Genomic DNA, 21,482 nt, shown 5'->3' with positions numbered 1-21,482 from the left:
AAACAAGATTTTATTTAAAGATTCAGAGTCGCCACTTGAGAGATTTATGGTGTCCCAAGTCACCGGTGGAATCCCAAATCGAGGAAAAGAAATGACTCTGTATTACAGTCCGCGAACCAGAAATCCGGATAAGGAATTCTATTAACCCGGGAGAAGGTGTTAGGCATTCCCGAATTCCGTGGTTCTAGTACGATCGCTCAAATGTCATATTCGGCTTATTCATCTGATTTAATATATGTTGAACCTATGTGCAAATTTTAACTTTTTACCGCTTTTATTATTATTATTTTTTAATGAGAATTACAACATCGTGAAAACACATCTCGAACCACGTCACATCAATGCACCCGTAGTTATTGACACATTCCGACTCCGTTGAGATTTGAATTTGGGTCACATAAATGTGCACCTAAGTTTAAGAAAGTACTTTATTAAAAGCGCGCCTAAAGTGGCTAGCGCATTATTATTTTTGAGGAGAGCCGTGAAATTCATTAGACGGTCCGTCCCGAAATCTAAAGTATTTTAACGCAATATTTACTGAGGGCCCTGCAACTTCTGTATTTTATTTGGCGGGGCTTGTCTCATTTGTTTTAAAAGGATATCCTAAAGCAAGCTATAATTTTCTACTTAACTTGTCTCTAATAATAAAAATAAAACCTAACTAATTGTTATTTTTTAAGGAGTACTACATCTAGACCTACAAACTCCAAACAGTTTGCGTGAGGGAATCATAGTTCAGGCCCAAACGGATATGCATGTCAGACCCGGGCCATTTATTTCGGCCCTGAAGCTTACACTTTATGCAAAAGGGCTGTCGAGCCCCAGCCATCGAATTAATCAATGCTTCAATTTAATGGTGCACAAATGTTCACCGAAAGTTTTTAAACTATCAAGTTTAATGAACTAACTCATCTTAACGAACAATTATTCGGATTTTTTTTACCCCAACCCTTATGCTAACCAAAATTACCAACTCGAGTTCATGTGTTTACCAGATTTAGAATCGTTGTTCATGCTAGGAATTAATACGGGCAATAAAGGAAAAACTTAACTTGTGGAGGTGATTAGCTACTGTGCCATATTATTCGCGCAATTAGTCATGTATAATTTTATACCCGTTTGTGATCCCAGCACCCTAAATATGGAAACTATAGTAATTGGCTACTAACAGTTAACTAAATTAACTATAGCAAATCCGGGCAGCTCATACAGTCCAGTACAGATTCAAAGTCATATAATCAATGATCCACAGTCTTTTTAGTTTAATTACAAGACGAGTTTCAGAAATTCTAATTAATGCGTATTTGAAATCTATAACTACAAGCTATACTAATAATGAAATACAGAAGCAAATTCATGTGATAGCAGTGCCTCGTCATTTGATTTCATAATCGTTCAGATACATCGAATGAAACTTCAAGGCATTAGAGACAACAAGGTACCTGAAAATATAATCGAGTAGAATGAGGAGTTAGCAACAGAAGAGCAAACAGCAGCAACCAGGAATTCCAACAGCAACCATCATATCTCAAGACCAACTTTTACCCAGAATCAACTCGACCACAACCCAGAACATGTTGCACAAAAACAATAGCAACAACAAATACTAAACGAACAGACTCAATAGAGTTTGAATTAAACCAAAACTTAAACAGTAGACTACTGAACCACTTCAGCAATGAGAATCGCTATCCAGAATTGACTTACACCTATGAATGCAATGAAACAATATATTTTGATTTTCTGTTCTTAAACTTTCCAGAGCTAAAAAAAACTGAATGCCCTCAAGAAAAACCCAGACCCGACCTGAATGGAACAGTAGAACCTAAGTGTGTATGCCTATATTCTCAGCCTGTTTGCAGCCTCAAAGACACTGTTAACAATGCTCTCACCATACTCTCCATAAAAATCTCTTTGCCCAAAAGAAAAATCAAGACCCAGGACTAAAATAAAAGGACCCCCCTGACTCTGTCCCAAAATCCCTCTATTTATCTGCAAACTACAACCCCTTTTACAGCTCTTAGGAGCACTTAGACCCATAAATTAAGCATTTTCCCCATGATCTTCTCTAGAACCCCACTAGAGTATGTTTTGTTCCCCACTAAACTTCTTTTCTATTTATTAATCCCACGCGGGTATGGGCAGCCTATTTTTCTATTCAAATCCCTTAAACCTTGTGAAATGGTGCCCATGATCCCTTAAACAGTCATCAACCCCCCACTACTGTTTAAACTATTTCATTAGTTTAATGGTACTTTAGTACCCTACTGTCAGACCATTCAACTTAAACCATTTTCAAACCTTTTAAATCCCAAATACCCTCCTATAGTCCCTGAAATTACTGTCCTACCCAATCCCTTTTAATCTGTATTAAACCTTTCAACTCTGACCTATTCAAACCTACCAACTAACTAAGCTGAATCCTAATTAACCAACAAACTACAATAGCTATAATCAATTCAACTTATCAAATCAGTCAGTAATTCAAGATAGAAACTCATATCAAATCAAATGGCATGAAGACTAAGGGTTCAGGGCAGCACATATTGAACTAACTACATTGGGGAACCAATCATATTTAGCTCAGAAATAATGAACTAAAATCAACTAGACGAGCATACGCTTAATTAAATTGGAATACAAAAGAAGAAACAGTCAGAAGAGCTTTAAGGGGATTGACAGATTCAGGATAACAAATGACCAATAAATTCAGTTCAATGTGATGAACTGAATATACCAACAGGTTCAGTTCTAAGTTCAAACATACCAACAGGCTCATTTCAACACAAAATTTAGAACATAAACAAAGCAGGAGGGGTAACAGACTGGAATGAACTATGAAATCCAAATCAAAATTAAACTACTATTGTGTTAAACTAACACTCAAACCTACCGGACTAATCGACGAAACTTATTCAGTTGATTAAACAATTTATAACATGTGTTATTAACAGAAGGAAAACTGGACCAAGAAAAAGGCCCGAAAGAAAAGGAAGAATTATTTGACAAAAATGATGAACTACTCAGTCAAAATAAAACAAACAACAGAAGGAAAAGGAAAACAAAAGGAAATACCTCAAAACTTCAGACTAAACCCCATTCGTTTCAGTTTGAACTTCGTCTTGAGACTTTGAAGCCGAAACAGACCTTAATCGAGTGTTCTCGATTGAGAACACTTGACTAAAGTCGGTTAAGACCTCAAATCTTTACCTTTACTCGGACATGTTCCAAGTTTTGGCTCTCTAGAGTTCTTCCATAGATTTAAGATTCGACCAGTTCTAGCAAGGTTCGAGACAAAGTAGGGGTGGTTTGGGAACGAGGGGGGTCACGTGGAGCTGGGGTGTGAACTTGGGACTGGTTGGGTAGGTTTAGGGTTTTGCTCAAATCTTCGATTGAAGATTCGAGACAAACCGGGATGATTCGAGGTTAAAGGGGTAGGGATCTGTGTTGAGGGTGGTTAGGAGGTTCAGTGGTGTGAATTTCGTGGTCAACGGCATCGTTGCCGCCGGCTTTCAGGTGAAGGGGTATGAGGGCGGCTAGGGTTTCAGGGGTCGTTTGTTCTCTGGTTCTTGGAGACGAAGGGGAGGGGTTTGGCTTGGGGGGGGGGACGGGTAAGGGATTAGGTTTATATACCAGAGGGGGAAACTAATCCTAGCCGTTTGATCTGATGAGATCAACAGCCTGAATTGATCATTTAAGTGGAACGGCGCCGTTTAGGCACTCCTGAGACCGGATCCATCTTCGGTAAATGGGTCGGGTTTGGGGAATGGGTAAAGGAGAGATGATCCTGGTCGTTGGATTGATTCAATCCAACGACACTGATTGAAAGTGACATAAACGACGTCATTTGGGACGTTTGAGTGGGCTGATCAGTTGGACCGGGTTAGACACAAAATTTGGGCTGGATTTGGTCAAAATTAACATGGCCCAGTCCGATTTCTCTTCTATTTTTCATTTTTGATTTCTTTTCTTCCTAAATTATTTTCTAAAATTATAAACTAAGTTAACTTATTAAAAATACTAATTATCTTCTAATAACATTTATCACATATAATTAAATGCCAATTAATAATAAAATCACACAATTCAACATTAAATGCTAAAAATGCAAAGTACATTATTTTTTATGATTTTCATTTTCGTAAAACAAATCACTGGTTAATTAATCCTAAATTGTAAACACAAATGCAACACATATATTTTTGTATTTTTCAGTAGTAAAAATAGAATAAACATGCACGGACAAATACAAATAAATCACAAGCAACACACAACTATTTTATTTTGAATTTTTGTGGGAGTAGTTCTTGTAGGGCAAAAATCACGTGCTCACAGGCCCAATGAGCTGGAGTCAACTGCCCGAATGGGTCTCCCGGTCCAACCTGATGCGACTGACTCTTTTTGTTCCGATTTGGGTTCTCGGGAATTGAAGAAGAACCTGAAGGGGATGATAATGAAGGCTAAGATCTTGAGCCGGCGACAGATCTACCTACTTCTCTGGGGGCGCAGATGCTTCTCTTCCCTCAAATTCTGGGGATGCATTAGTTTAGCTTTTTGCTTTCTTTTCACTTTGCTTTTCTTTTCCATACTTTTGTACTTGTGCTGCTTGGCATGTTTGTTGTTTATAAAAGTGTTTTTTTGTTTAAGCATTGCGTATATTTTACTTTTTTGCGTCGAGTTATGCAAGGCTTCGAGTATATTTTTTCCCGATTGAATTTGAATTTCGGGCATAGGATCTTCTGGAATCAACCTTACTGTGAGGGTTTCCTGTTATGTTTGCGGTGCTCTTATGTTTCCTGTTATGTTTTCTGTTATATAAGAGGGCCCTCTTATGTTTGCGGTGCTCTTGAAGAAGACGTCTCCTGTTCATTACAGCACTAACATTTGTAGTACTTGATTAGCGTTTCCTGTTCATTACGATACTAACATTTGTAGTACTTGATTAACTTTCAAATGATAAAATTAATTCATCGTTCAGACAAGAAACAAGATAAAAATAAAAGGACTTTATTTATTCCTTCCATTTTCAAAAGCACATAAGCATTTGTTGTGGTGAAAAAAAATTTGCCAGTACTCGTGGCTCATTTGTACAACTTGTTTCTGCAGGGCCGATTGCATAGTCCCCCGTCCCGATGATACATCTTTGTTCTCGGATTTTGTAGTCCCAATGTATGTGGCAGTCATATTGAGGTATTCTCATATCTTCCCCCTCCCTTCCAGTGTTCGAATGCGAAGAATGTGAATTTGAACACGGGAAGTCTTGCTCCTTTGAAGATCCCACTAGTGAATGGTTAGATAATCTTTGGTCCGATAGTAAGCTTTCATTTCCTGTTAGGAACTTTGCTATAGAGCCAAAGACTATCTAACTCCCCCTCCCCCAGTGGCTTGCACTCGTGAGTGGTCGGGTAACCTTTAACCCGATAACAAACTTTACTACCAAGCAAAAGATTATCTAACCATCCCATAGTAGTTCATTGCTTCCATGCCTTGTGATTTAAAGGTCTTACTTCTACTGACGGTGTTTCCTTCGTAGTATACTTTCTGTTGCTGCCTCGTTAAAAACCTTGCCAAAAAAACCCAATTAGGATAAAAAACTGGATGAAGGAAAAAGAGTGCAACACAACTTTCAGTATAGGCGGTGCTTCATCAATAATAATATCTTTTGTAGTGTGACACATTCCAGTTGCTCGGCAATTTTACTCCGTCTTAATTTCCCAATTCGTATGATCTTTTTCCCGGTGACAGCTGAAATCCGGTAGGGGCCTTCCCACGTTGGACCCAGCTTTCCTGTGTTGATCTTTCGGGTATTTTGAGTCACTCTTCTTAAAACAAAGTGTCCCACTTTGAAAAAACAGAGATTGGCTCTTCGGTTGTAATATCTTTCAATCCTTTATTTTTGGGCCGCCATCCTTATATGTGCCAAGTCCTTGCATTCGTCAAGTAGCTCCAATCTGACCATTAATGCTTCGTTGTTTGCTTCTTCGTTCCCCCGGAAGTATCTCACGGTGGGTTCTCCTACTTCTACCGAAATCAAGGCTCCTGCTTCGTATACGAGAGAAAAGGTGTCTCCCCCGTGCTTGATTTAGCCGTAGTGCAATATGAACATAACACTCCTGGTATCTATTCGGGCCATTTCTCTTTGGTTGCTTCCAATCACTTTTTGAGATTTTGAATAATTACTTTGTTCGTCGATTCCGCATGTCCGTTTGTGCTCGGATAGTACGGCAATGATGTGATTCTTTTGATTTTCAAGTCTTTAATGAATTTTATTGACCTTTGCACCTATAAATCGTGGCATGTTGCTGTATGCTATCTCTTTTGATATTCTGAACCTGCAAATTATGTCCTCGCACAGGAAATCACCTACTTCGTGCTTACCGATTTTCTGGTACAGACCTGCTTCAATCACTTAGAAAGTAGTCAATTAAAATCAAAAGAAATCTTACCTTACCAAGAGCTGGCGGCAACAGACCGACTATATCCATCCCTCATTTCATGAATGGCTAGGGCGACAAAACTGAGTACAATAGCTCTGCTAGTTGACGCACCAACGGTACGTGGCGTTGACACTTACGCATTTCTAAACATAAGCCTTAACATCTTGTTCCATCCTGGGCCAGTAGTATCCTGCCCTAATTAGCTTTAATACCAAGAAATCCGTGCCCGAGTGTTTTTTGCAGATCCCTTCGTGAACTTCTCTCACAAAGTAGTTAGCTTTGGAGGCTCCCAAACATCGGGCCAACGGGCCTTAGAAAGATCTTCTATACATTGACCTCCCTTGAAACAGTATCGAGCTGCTTTAGTGCGCATCGCCCGGGATGCCTTGGGATCATCGGGGAGTTTTCCATGCTCGAGATAGTCAATGATCTCATTCTTCAAGTCCCAAACCAAATTGGTCACATTTACTTCATAATAGTCGTCCATATCCAATACCGAATGCATAAGCTACACGACCGTACAAGAGTTTGGCCCCTTCAATTTCGTGGAAAAGGATAGATTGGCTAGCGCATCTGCTTCCATGTTTTCCTCCCTCGGAATATGGGTTATTGACCATTCCCCGAATTGTGCAAGCAGACACTGTACTTTCATAACATATTGCTGCATGCGTTCCTCTTTGGCATCGAAGATTCCACAGACCTAATTTACTACCAACTGGGAATTACATTTGATTTCCATGACCTCAGAGTCCAGTCCCCGGCCAACTCGAGTCCTGCAATCAAAGCCTCATACTCTACTTCATTGTTAGTTAAGAGAATAGTTCTTATGGCATGCCTCAGGGTTTCTCCCAAAGGCATGATTAATACTACACCGAGCCCGGACCCTTTTACATTGGAAGCTCCATATGTGAAAAAAGTCCAGACTCCTTATGTCGATTCCGACACCATCACCGCTTTTTTAGTGGCCAAAGGCAGCAATCTGTGACTGAAATTAGCCATAAAGTCGCAAAAACTTGTGACTTTATCGCAGTCCTAGGTTTATAATATATGTTAAATTCACTCATTTAAACTTCCCACTTGGCCAGCCGACCAGAAAGTTCATGTTTGTGAAGGATTTCTGTAGGGGAATGGTTGTCACCATGGCTATCGGGTGATATTGCAAATAAGGCATAAGTTTCCGAGCAGCAATTATGAGAGCTAAGGCCAATTTTTCAAGGTGTGTGTAGCAAGTTTCCGCTTCCATTAAAAGTTTGCTAACATAATAAATAGGATGTTACGTATACGAGACCACTAAGTAAATTAGCAGTTGTTCGCCTTCCTCAGGTTTGGATCGTAATGGAGGGCTCGATAAATACCTTTTCAAATCTTTCATATCTTGTTGTCATTCTGAAGTCCATTCGAAGTTATTCTTCTTCTTCAGAAGTGAGAAGAAGTTATGGCACTTCTCTGAATACCGGGAAGTAAACCTGCTTAGAGCAGTCAGTCTTCCTATCAACCTCTGGACCTCTTTCACATTTGATAACAAGTCAGGAATGTCTTCGATGGCTTTAATTTTATTGGGATTGACTTCGATCCCCCTTTGTGATACCAGGAACCCTAAAAACTTACCGAAGCTGACTCCGAATGTACATTTCTCGGGGTTAAGCTTCATGTTGTGCTTTCTTAGGATGTCAAAGGTTTTTTGGAGGTGTTTCAGATGATCACCTGCATTTAAAGACTTAATTAGCATATCATCTATATAAACCTCTATCATTTTCCGTATTTTCTTTTAAAACATTTTGTTTACGAGCCTCTGATAAGTGGCTCCGACGTTCTTAAACCCGATGACATCATATTATAGCAATATGTGCCAAATTTTGTTATGAACGAAGTTTTTTCCTGATCCTTCGGGTTCATTTTGATTTGGTTGTACGCATAATAGGTATCGAGGAAACTCATCAACTCGTGCCCGGCCATCGCATCAATCATTTGATTAATGTTTGGCAATGGAAACGAGTCTTTTGAGCACGCCTTATGCATATCCTTATAATCTACGCGCATGCGAAACTTATTGTTCCTTTTTAGAACTACTGCTACGTTAGCTAGCCAATCAGGATACTTTACCTCCCAGATTGAACCAATATCAAGCAATCAAGTTACCTCTTCTTTGGAGAATTTGTTTCTGACCTCGGCGTGCCTTTCTTCTGCCTTACCTGAGGGATATTAGGATCCAGATTTAACTTGTGCACGACCAATTTTGGCGGAATACCTATCATATCCGCATGCAACCATGCAAAACAGTCAACATTAAACTTAAGAAATTCAATAAATCCTGACCTAAGCTCGGGGTTTAGTCCTATCCCCAAATAGAACTTCCTTTCCAAGAATTTCTCAAACAATGCGACTTGCTCAAGTTCTTCCGCTGTAAATTTGGTTGCGTCTATCTCTTCTGGCACCTAAAAATATCTTGGTACCTGGTAGGATTCTGACGATTCCCCCATGCTGACTTTTTTCGGCTCAGGAGTAAGAGCTGGCTCATGTAGTTCATATGTTGCATGCTCCTTTCCTTTGCTACTAGAAACAGAGATCACGTTCATCTCCCTTACTGCCGATTGATCTCCTCTTATTTGTTTAATTCCCTCCGGAGTTTGGAATTTTAGAAGTTGATGATATGTTGACAACACAACCTTTATCTCGTGGGTGCAGCCATGGTCTTTCAAAAATGATATTATAACCATATCACTGTCTACTACTTCAAAAAGGGTCATCTTCATTACCCCTTCAACGTTCGTGTGCAGCAGGATTTCCCTTCGAGTTGTTACACTTGCTAAATTGAACCCAGCGAGGAGATTTGTGGCATGAATAATGCTCCCGATTAGCTTGGCTTGTTCCAGTACTCTCATTTGGATAATGTTGGCTGAACTCTCTGGGTCCGCCAAAACACATTTAATCTTAAAATCTAAAGCATTAAGAGAGATTACTTGCATCGTTGTGCGAGAGTAGGAGTCTATCTCCGTCTTCCTCCATGAAGGTGATGTCTTCCTCAGTGACTTCCTGGAGTCTCTTGCTATGAGTCATAGAATACATTCGTCTTTTCCGCTGCTAAAAAAGTTCCACCACTAATCTCGTTCCCCATGAAAATCATGTTGATCGTCAGACGAGGGGGATCTTCTCCTGCTTTCGGGTGTTTCGCATTATTTCGATTGCGACCATAGTTGTTTTTAGCCCAGTCACTTAAGAACTCTTTGAGATGTCCGTTTTCAGCAATGTTTCAATCTCCTCGTGCAGATGTCGACAATCCCCATTTCGATGGTCGTTGGTCCCATGGTACTCGCACTATAAATTAGGATCCCTCTGACTGGGATCAGATCTCATCAGCCTCAGGAACCGAGCTTCTTTAATGTTTTTCATTACCGAAACTAGTTCCACTACTCTAATATTGAAATTGTATTCGGACAGCCTGGGTAGGTAAAGTCCTGGGGGCCCGATACCTCTTTATCTTGCAATGACCTGTTATTCTGCCGTGATCAGCTCTTCTGTTGGTAGCGAATCTATCTGCCGACCGAAAACTTCTGCCACATTATTTGGCCCTCTTGTCGGGCAAAAACCGACCTTTGGAAGACCGTCGGTCTGTGTCGAAATCATCCTTTAACTTTTACTTATTCTTCTCTCGGTCCCAGCCCTTTGTTGATGTCGGGAAACAAATATAGTCATCCTCAATTCTTATCTTTGACTCATAACGGCTGTGAACATCTGCCCAAGTTATTGCCTGAAACTCGAGCAGACTTTCTTTTCACTTCTGTGAAGCGTCAGAACTCCTCGGATTCAACCCCTTAGTAAATGCCTTCGCTTTCCATTCGTCCAGCAGAGTCGGAAGCATCATCCTCTCCTTCTGAAATCTGATCACGAACTAATTCAGAATCTCCTTGTGCAATTGTAAACATGTCGGCCTTTTGGGCATGTACCTTCTTGGCTCCGTCATGGGCCTTGATAAAAGAATCCGCAAGCATCTTGAAGGAATCTATTGAATGCTCGGGCAGAAGTGAATACCATGTCAGGGCCCCTTTTGTGAGAGTCTCCCCGAACTTCTTCAACAATACCGATTCAATCTCGTGCGGAGCCAAGTCATTTCCTTTCACCGCCATTGTATAGGTGGTGATGTGCTCCTGAGGATCTGAAGTCCCATAATATTTCGGCACATCTGCAATTTTGAACCTCTTTGGGATCAATTCTAGTTCCGCACTTGGTTTGAACGACAACTGGTGTAATTCTTTGAGTCCGATCTTTTCAACACCATCGATGCGCTTGGGATTTGATCCATTCAGACGTTTATTTTCCTCATAAACAACATGAGTTCGATTTTAAAGAGACCATTCTCATTGTTGTTATCGGGTCCACTTCCATTCTCCCCGGCCCTGTAGAAGCCGACCTCACCCCTGGGTATTGTTATCAACCCTTTGTGTTGTTTGGTTTATGGGAGCACCAGGAGGAACTGGACCTCTTTTATTCACGTTGTTAGAAGTACCTGACAACGCTTTCTTCAACTCCATCATGACCTAGTCCTGCTGTGAGAGATGGACCATAATAGCCCTTTGTTGCTCCTTTAAGATTTTTGCTGTTTCCACAACGTGCTCGTCTTCAGCATCATCAGGAGATGCCTCTCGAACATGCTGTCGATACAATCCACCTGGACCGACATGGCTACGCCCTCCTCATTGCAGGTATCACTGATTGAATCTTTATATTGAGGCTGATTTACTTGGGACTCAATGTTGTGCGTGTTGTTGACACTGTTATTTGCCGTTTTTTAAATGATTTTTCACTAAGAGATAAAGAATTTAAACATGTTAGTAATAGATGCAAGGATCAACCCAATTATGCAATTGTCTAAATCCCACGGTGGGCACCAAATTGTTTACTCGTAAAATAGTACAACTAAATTTATACATGGTTTATAGACAAGCGAATCGATTTGATCCCAAAATAATAAATAAATTAAATAAAATGCAAGACTTAGCATTGAAATTGAGATGAGATAGCAGATATCTTAGTTCCAGGAGCAGAGCTTCCAAAGACAATAGTAATAACAATATGCGAGAAATGAAATATTATTGAGCTTAGAATAATGTGTATAACATAAGTTTGTCACAAAATTCCTATCCCTCCAATGGTTGTTGGAATCCCTATTTATAGTGGCACATATGGAACAAAGGTTCTAGGATCAAGCTCCTCTTAAATGATAATTATGAGAGCCATTGAAGAATGTGTAATGGTAGACTATGAATGCCATATCCTCTATAGCGAACTATGAACTTAATACTGCAAAATATTCTTCACTGAATGTTGTCAGGTGACATGAATTCATCTGTCTTTATGAGCAACATTCCCTTCGGGGCTTCCCACTGCTGCCTTCGGTCTTGACTTCACCTGTCTCACTTTCCATCTGTCTTTGGTTCCACGTATCATTCTATTATATGAGCATTTAATATGAATCGATTTTACTTTATACAATAATATTTTTAAGTAAGGTGCTCACAAATACAAAAATAAAAATCTTATAATATAGTAAAAAAAAGATGAAAATCAAAGATGTTAAACCTAGACAGGGGAAAGGTTGAAATGTAAGTAAGCAACCAAAGAAAAGGAGAAAGATAAGCATAGTGGAAAAAATGTGGTAAAAGTTAAAGAAAATTATAAAATAACGGAAAGTAAAATTTAGAACTTTAATATTTATGTTATATAGTTAATAATATGGGTATTATGTAACTTAATATATATTTCGGTACAATATTCATATTTCGATATTTTATTTTTAAATATCGAATATCATACCTAACACCATTTTTTTTAAAACTTAAATCAAATACCACAATATCGAATACCAAATAACAAACTTTTTGGTTTCTATACAGTAATTTAGTATTTTTTTTAATACGCAAGGCCAAAAATGTTACTATCAAATTGCTCAACTCTGTCAACCATTTTATGATTTGTTTCCTCATTCTACAACAATTAATGCAGAAAGAGACATGGTTAATTAATAACTGTGCAATTCAGAATATAGCAAGGTGGTTCTTTTTGTACGGTTGTAATGCAAGATCGACGATAACCTTAAAGGTAATTAAAAGTAACTAGGTAAAGCGGAACAAGTAACTTGAAAGATAAAGCAATTAAACTTCTACAAAACATATTACTCCTACGTTGCATTGTGCTGTAAAAGTTCATTTAAATTGTTAAAATACATCCAATTCAAATTTGTAACATCAAAAGATTGATATATATATATATATATATATATATATATATATATATATTCCTGAGCCGATGGTCTATTGGAAACAACTTCTCTATCCCTACAAGGTAGGGATAAGATTTGCCTATACACTATCCTTCCCAGACCCCCACGGTATGAGATAATACTGGATTTGAGTCTACTCTATAAAAAGCGTTTAATTTGTTTATAATATATGCAATGCTATATAGTTGTAAGTTGTAACTTTAGTTTCTACATTTATCTTGCAATGTCATCTATCATTTGCCACTAATTGAACACTCATTTAGTTTACTATCATTTATTCTCCTCAAATTGCTGTTTTCAAACCTTTTCATTTTGTGGACGGTGCTTCCGACTTTTGCAAATTTAGGATTATACGCTTGTGGATTTCTATATGATCTCAAATAAATATACAATAATAATTAGTCAAATGAATTAGATTCCAAGCTAAATATTCTTATAAAATTAATAAACTTTTTATACAAAAATAACAAAAATTATTGGATTCACGTGAACCCATACCTATTGCACAAGATCCCTTCCCGTTCTTTGCTTGACATTACAATTATCTCGTGACATTGGCATAGGCATGCTACGGCCTACATCGTGCCATAGTGGCCTGCCACACCTCGTACCATTATCATAGGTATGCCACGACCGACCTCGGGCCATAGTGGTCTGGTACAACCTATCTGTGCCATTGACATAGGCATGCCACCTCCTTATGGTGTTGTATGCTTTCTTGATAACCTTTGAGTCTAAAGTTGGCTATGTCAAAATCTAGTTCTATATCTGAAGGTTTGAAGTTCTAAAAGTTAATATTCAAATTTAGACCTAGGAGTTGTGGTTCTGCCAAATATAAACACTTCAGACCCGTGATTATCAACTTTAGACCCACATTTCTTAAGTTGATTAAGAGACGGCTAAATTTTAAAAACTTTGTTAATATTGGCTATTCTTTAAATACGGATCTTAAAATGGCTATTTATGCACTTCGCCCTTAGCCATCTTCAAGCCCGAGGTATCTTCTTGGGCCTAAATTAAACCAACCCATCCAAACACTACAATCTCATTTCGTCCATAGCCAAATATCTCCCTTTCACCCTCTCTCTCTCTCCCTCTCTCTCTCTAGAGTTCGACGAAATCCAACCGTCGAATCTCAGGCAACAGGCGGCAGCTCATTTCACCGGTAACTCTCTCTTCCTCCGCCTCTCCGTCCATTTTGTTATCATATTCCTTAATAAACAGAAAAAATATGCTTGAAAGTTTCAATATTTCTTCAGATCTAAGTGTTAGAGGTTTAATATTTGTTTATTTTTTTTAGATCTGCGTGTTTTAGATAAATTTATGATTTTTTCGGATCTATTTGCAGCTGTAACAAAAATTCGAGAGAATGGCAATGGTAGATGAGCCATTGTACCCCATAGCCGTGTTAATAGATGAACTTAAGAACGATGATATACAATTACGGTTGAATTCAATTAGGAGGTTATCGACTATTGCACGTGCCCTTGGTGAGGAAAGAACTCGAAAGGAATTGATCCCTTTTTTGAGTGAAAACAATGATGATGATGATGAGGTGTTATTGGCAATGGCTGAAGAGCTTGGTGTGTTTATCCCTTATGTTGGAGGTGTAGAGCATGCTCATGTTTTGCTCCCGCCGTTGGAGACGCTTTGTACTGTTGAGGAGACCTGTGTGAGGGATAAAGCTGTTGAATCGTTGTGTAGGATTGGATCTCAGATGAGGGAGAGTGATTTGGTTGATTGGTTCGTCCCTCTTGTGAAGGTTTGGCTATGACTTTTACTATTGTTTGCTTCATATTATTCATGGATTTAAGTTATATGCAATGACATTGTAATTTCTTTTACACCATCAGTATAATAACCTGTTATATCCGGTTATTTACCATTTATTTATGGTTATCAATCAATGCTTATTTACGTTGTAACTTAAACTCATAAGTAGTATTTATCATGATGAAATGTAATATTCAAGTTATTCGATATTGTTGGACTAGCATAAGGAGAACCCCTAATATGTTTCTAACTTGTGAAACTCTTAACATTGCTCATAAATATATATCTTTTACTTAACTTTGTGATTCTTGATTTAGTAAAATGTTTAGATTGATTTTGTTGTTTATATCTCTTCCTATTCTTTTCCAATCACTAGAGGCTGGCAGCTGGTGAATGGTTCACAGCTAGAGTTTCTGCCTGTGGACTCTTTCATATTGCTTACTCAAGTGCCCCAGAGATGTTGAAGGCAGAACTTCGGTCTATTTACAGTCAATTGTGTCAAGACGACATGCCTATGGTGCGAAGATCAGCTGCCACAAACTTGGGGAAGTTTGCTGCTACTGTTGAATCTACTTACCTCAAGAGTGACATCATGTCAATATTTGATGATCTTACACAGGATGGTAATATTCTCACTTATGTTTTGCAACTTGTGACTAGAGAGAACTGATCTAAGTTTCTCCCTTATAAAGATTTCTAATTAGTGCTACTTCATATAGCCCATTGCTTATAACAATAAAATGGTTACTTTTTCGTTAAATCTGAAGCCGTAGGATGCATTTGAGTGGAATGAATTGTTTGTTAACTTATCTAGTGCCTTTTTCTCAAAAAGAAAAAATAATTTTTTTTGTTGGCTTATCTAATGTCTTTTGATTTCAGATCAGGATTCTGTACGCTTATTAGCTGTTGAGGGCTGTGCTGCACTTGGCAAGCTGTTGGAGCCCCAGGATTGTGTTGCACACATCCTGCCTGTCATTGTCAACTTCTCTCAGGTACACTTTAGATCGTGTTTGCAGTTGTCCTGGCTCATATAGATCCTTGAAATTTTGCATCTTGTTATAGGGGAATGGGAAACATGGACGAATGGCTTGAGTAGGCATGTTTAGGTGAAGCCTTTATTGCTAAATCTTGGTGGTAGGAAAGACTATTTATCAAGTTAAAGTGACGTTATTCCAAAATAAGCTTTACAGGATAGATGTGGTATGATGGGTCGTCATTATAGTCCTTAGACATTTTCACTTAGTTTGCAATACGAAAAGGTACTAACAAGTCTCAACATATTAACATTCGTCTAGATGAGTTTCAAAAGCTTTTGGTACACTAGTGCACTTGCCTACACTTGCTAGTGGAAATTACAGTAGTTATAGGAGTAAGATTTAGGTAAAATATGCATGTAATGGAAAGATTAAACCTTTGAAAAGATTCATTATATTGGTTTAACATTGGTAAATAACCTGCAGTAGGTATTTAATATCAAAGTCTTCTCAAAATATTAGGTGCTACTATTATCCTCTCTGTCTCGATGATTTTACCTTCTTTGGATGAAATTTTCATTTGTTTTGTGCACGCTTTTTCCACTAATAACCAGGACAAGTCTTGGCGCGTCCGCTACATGGTTGCTAACCAGTTGTACGAACTATGTGAAGCTGTAGGGCCTGAGCCCACTAGGTATTTTTCTCAACTTATATATGTGACACTTTGTGAATATTTACCTATGTGATGTCTATCTATGGAGTACATTCTGTTTTACTGTAATTCTTATCATTTTTTGGTTGTTTTTAGTAATTTTATCTTTAAATTGGCAATTGTTTTGTTGCCAGTGTAATTCATAACTATAACATATGTTGAACCTTCTACATACTTGGATTCACAAATACTTTTATACGTTTGTTATGCACTATTCATTGACCTTCCTTCTCTGATGCGGATTTGGTGGAATGAAATGATGTGCTATTGCTGACTCGTTTTGAACTACTTCTATTGTGGTATGAGTCACGTTTAGATTCTTGTTGTCATAACTCAAAATTTTGGCTACCAACTTGGTTGACAAGTTCTGTATTTCAGAGAATGTGGACACATCCCCCACAAAAAAAAGAAAAAGAAAAAACAACTGCTTGCAGATTTTTTTGTTTGCCTAGTGGGTCTAGTAAGAACCGTCTTGTCCTGAAGGCTCCTTTCCAGGGCTTTATTGCTAGCCTGTTTGATAGCGTTTTGTTGATGAATAACAGGGAGGGTAATTGACTGAGGAGCTCCATGAAAGAAATTAGTGGTAGTTTGGGAATGTATGCATATTTGTTTCGACCATGGATTTTTCTGAAACTAATGTGTCGTCACCGTATTAAAGTAAAAGAATTAATTTTGAAAACATGGAATGTATTGTCGCAAGTGTTTAATCAGTAGCGGGACATACTTTTCATACTTATCTATGTTTTCTGCCAAGGAATTATGTTCTCTTCCACCAAATTTTTTGTTACGGAACTAAAAATCCTTGTTGTCGGATGTCTGATTGTATCTAACCATGATTTAGGACGGATTTGGTGCCTGCCTATGTCCGTTTGCTTCGAGATAATGAAGCTGAAGTTCGCATAGCTGCTGCAGGGAAAGTCACCAAATTCTGTCGGATTCTTAGTCCCGAGCTTGCTATTCAGCATATTCTTCCCTGTGTGAAGGTATATGCTCGGTAGATTTCCTGTTAGGAGCTTCATTTTTCGTTTTGAGTTCCTATTGGTCCTCTAATATATATTTGGGTTTGATAAAATTTATAGGAATTATCATCAGACTCTTCACAGCATGTCAGATCTGCTTTGGCTTCTGTTATAATGGGGATGGCTCCTGTTTTGGGAAAGGTGAGGTGCATTGGCTTCTAGATGAGGAAAATATTGATCATGCTTTTATTTACGGTACAGATAGTAGTTGCATTGTTGGAAAGGTCTGTAATTTACTGTGATATCTCTCATATACGAATGCTACGGGGAACAACTTTGCATTGGCTTTTAAACTATGTATAAATTGTGGTTTGTGAATCCTTTAATAATCCTCAATTTTTGGAGAAAACGTTTACATTTTTAAACTTATTAATAGAATAATAATAAAAACTTAAATGCTTCGATGACTCCTAAGTGGCTGGAGTTGCACAAACTTGCCCAATCTGCCTTGACATGTACTTGTTTATCCTAGTTATGAATGATTTCATCAATAGTATACAGGATTGGGTTTGATGATGCATTCTAGTTGCGGATGATATTGTATTAATTGATGAAACTAGCCAGAGAATCAACCTAACTATGAAGCTAGCATAGGGAACTTTTCATATCATGCAACTTGCATCCGTGTTCGATTGAAGCATTAAAGATTTACCTATAAAATAACATGACTTCTGTTTGTGCATTTTATGCAGGATGCAACCATTGAGCATCTTCTTCCAATATTTCTTTCCCTTCTGAAGGACGAGTTTCCTGATGTGCGCCTGAACATCATTAGCAAGCTTGATCAAGTCAATCAGGTTGGTTAATGATGCACACATTTTTCTTGTGGTGTGCAATTACTTGTGAGCCTAGTGAACTGTTTGCTTCTTCATTTTTTAAATTGGTATGCCATATGTTGTGATATGTATTTTGTGATGCATGAACTCCTAAATAAAAAAGGCAATCAAAATCCTTTAACATCTTGAACTCTATTTGGTTTGCGGATATTTTTGTTCCCTATGATTTATTATCTCCTTTGAGTTCTGGGATATAGATGTTTAGGTGCAACTTTGGCTTTGGTGTTGATAAGAGCTAGTTAGGAATCGATTGTGCTGGAGTTGTGGATGAGATGTGTTTTAATATCATTTTCTCCACTTGCTCTAGATTTGTTTTTGCAAGCAATTGTTGCACGGGGATCTTCAGTTAATAAGTGATTACTCCTTTTACAGGGATATTAAGACATTGAATATTGTTTAGGTTCTGTTTTATGTAATTTCAGCTTCACGTTCTGTGCCTTTTTGAAAAATCCAACATCAAGCTTCTCTTTGTTTAGTCATCGTCTTTTAGCTGCTTGAACTTTGTATTGTTTCGTTGTGCTCTGCAACTCTTGGATCTTTTTGTTTGTTATTAGTATTGGTTTAGTTCACTTCTTCTCTAACTCTTAATTCTCTAAATGTTACAGGTGATTGGAATTGATTTATTATCCCAATCTTTGTTGCCAGCTATTGTTGAGCTAGCAGAGGACAGGCATTGGCGAGTCCGTCTTGCAATAATAGAATACATACCTCTATTGGCAAGTCAATTGGGCATAGGATTTTTTGATGATAAGCTTGGTGCCCTTTGTATGCAATGGTTACAGGACAAGGTTGGTACACGATAAGCTGGCTGTTAGATACTCATATATAACTGAAGAAGCACAAAACCTTGATCTTTGGTACATGAGCATCTTCGTTGAAAACTTTGGTGATAAAACTATCTATATGGTGGTTATTTTTGTCTTTCTCAGCCATCTCTCTTCACTTTCTTTCTCATTTTCAAGTGGAAAATGAGTCGGGGAATTTCCTTTTTGGAACTACCATCAACTCTTCTGTGATAATTACCTTGTGTTTTTCTGTTATCTATTGATGAATACGAAAAGGCAATAGCTTTTATCAATCAGCTGATGGGAGAATATCTCTGCCTCTGATATCTTGCTGATTTTGTGATGCAGGTTTATTCAATCAGAGATGCTGCTGCTAATAACCTAAAGCGTCTTGCAGAAGAATTTGGTCCAGAGTGGGCAATGCAGCATATAATTCCTCAGGTTTGCTTGGCGTCTGCAAATTGGAATTGCTAATTCTCATGCATGATATCTTTTCAAGAAAACAAAACTAGTTCAGGTAGTCATGAGATATATCTTCTCTTCATGAAGATGATGGGACCCAAGGCTCAGTGTAGTGGGGGCAGAAGGGTGGAATTGATCTCTATTTTGATAGTCTTGAAGCTTATGCATCTTTGCCCCAAAGTTCTTGTAAAAATCTCAAATCTGCATGCTCTCCCCTGACCTTGAGGCCTGGATTTATCATGGCAGATCTAGTCAATCATAAGCTGGTCAACTATACATATTGCTTGGTATTGTAGTTCCAAGTAGGTTGATTGCTATCTTCAATCCTTTAAAACAGTGAAGTTGCCATAAGGTTATTCAAACTATCTGTATTGCCCTGCCCAACACTCAAGGCCTTCCATGGTTGATTTAGTTGGTTAAATTACTTGGTCATCAGCTGATTATCTGTAAAGTGCAACGTAGGTGTCGTGATATCTCCAATCCCATGAATCTTGGGAATTTCAGGTTTTTATACCATACACAAAACAACAGAGATATTTCTTCTAATCGGGTAGTCAGCATATCCATATTAGTCCTCAAGTTGCTAATTCTTCATTGTCTCTCTAAATTGTGATTAGTCTACTTTAAGCTTGATATCCTTCAGCACTTTATTGACGTGAAGCTCTCATCCACTCCCAATTATGAACACCCTACTCTGACCCTTGAAAAGATGGAAAAAGATGATTATTTTTTTAAGGGGTTAGATACTAGATACTGCAACACTGGGCTGGAGGTATGTCTTGCAGTTTCCATTTTACTCTTGCTATCTGGAGAGGTGAAGTTCAGGAAAGGCCCCCCCCCAACCCCAAACCCTCTGGGAATTTACCTCTCAGGCTGAGAAATTAGTTCACCATGGACTCTCAGAGTTTCTAGGCTCCAGCTTTTGCCATGATCAATATCAGCTTTGTTCTGTTTCCTCAGTTAAAAATGTCTTATTTTGCAGGTCTTGGATATGACTACCAGTCCACATTATTTGTATAGAATGACAATTCTTAGAGCAATTTCATTGCTTGCACCTGTAATGGGCTCTGAAATAACTTGTTCTAAATTGCTGCCTGTGGTTATTACTGCAACAAAGGATAGGTAATTTGTTTTCCTAGCGTTTAAATGATTTTGTACCTCAAGTCCTTGTGCTAACCGAAAGTTTTATCTGATGCTAGAGTGCCCAACATTAAATTTAATGTGGCAAAGGTGTTGCAATCCCTTATACCTATTGTTGACCACTCGGTGAGAACCATTGCTTCCTTTCTAGTTTCTTGGTTGCATGTACTTGCTTTATTTATGGAAAATGAGTGGGCTACTCTACAAAGTTTGGTGTGAAAAACAGCTTCATTGATCGTTTTCCTATTATCTGACTGTCCGTTAATTCCTATTGTCTAGGTGGTGGAGAAAACCATTCGCCCTAGTTTAGTAGAGCTAGCTGAAGACCCTGATGTTGATGTTCGCTTTTATGCCAATCAAGCACTTCAGTCAATTGATAACGTCATGATGTCAGGCTAGAGAATATAACTGTGGTGAGAGTACTACAAATCTCTCTTCAAATCCCTCTTTGGTAGGATTTTGCTCTCACACGAAGACGCAAAAGAGAAAATGTGCAAGCAAAATGCATTCTGTTGAGCTTGGAGTCGTATATTGTTACTAATTCTTTTGTAGGATTTGACATTCAAGATGCTGTGACACTAATGAACACCGAGTGTTTTTTCATGTAAAGTTACTGCCGTACTATTTAGATCTGCTAAGCTCATGTATTTGCTTTTGTTAGTGTACTTTTTTGGTGTTTGAACTTACAACTTTTTACCTGCGTTATTCTAGCAGATTTGTTGCGTTTACATTAGCGTTTGCGTTTCTTCCTAGCCGATGTTATGTTTGAGCAGTGCCCCCGCCACCCTCTCTTTTTCTCAGGTCTTATGCTTTCTATGTGTTTTTTCATGCCGATAGAATGTATGTGGAACTTTTAGTACTTATTATTTTTTATGTTGTATTTGTTGGCTTGAGATGAACAAAAGAAAAAAAAAGGAAGTTTGTGATAATGTCTTTTGTAACAATCTCTAAAATGAGCCTTTTTTTGGTTTGGAAATGACACGATTTTTGACCTTTCAAAAGCATGGCCAAACAGGCTTAGATTCTTTAACCTTTCAATGTCCGATAGAAGTGGAATGATCCAGATA

The 21,482-nt window shown here is 38.2% G+C and overlaps 1 protein-coding gene across 1 annotated transcript; it reads left to right on the top strand.

The window, feature by feature from the left end:
* Window positions 1-13,760: 13,760 nt before the first annotated feature.
* LOC104217882 (serine/threonine-protein phosphatase 2A 65 kDa regulatory subunit A beta isoform) lies at window positions 13,761-21,143 on the top strand. Its single transcript, XM_009768212.2, has 13 exons — window positions 13,761-13,879; window positions 14,063-14,476; window positions 14,864-15,110; window positions 15,367-15,479; window positions 16,076-16,155; window positions 17,015-17,156; window positions 17,253-17,333; window positions 17,885-17,989; window positions 18,634-18,816; window positions 19,162-19,254; window positions 20,258-20,397; window positions 20,475-20,541; window positions 20,695-21,143. Exons 2-13 carry the CDS (start codon window positions 14,084-14,086, stop codon window positions 20,812-20,814), a joined length of 1,764 nt encoding a protein of 587 aa, XP_009766514.1. The 5' UTR covers window positions 13,761-13,879; window positions 14,063-14,083; the 3' UTR covers window positions 20,815-21,143.
* Window positions 21,144-21,482: the final 339 nt, after the last annotated feature.

This window comes from Nicotiana sylvestris, chromosome 10 (assembly GCF_000393655.2).
Source record: "Nicotiana sylvestris chromosome 10, ASM39365v2, whole genome shotgun sequence".
Classification (NCBI taxonomy): Eukaryota; Viridiplantae; Streptophyta; class Magnoliopsida; order Solanales; family Solanaceae; genus Nicotiana; species Nicotiana sylvestris.
This window is presented reverse-complemented; position numbering and strand designations above follow the sequence as displayed.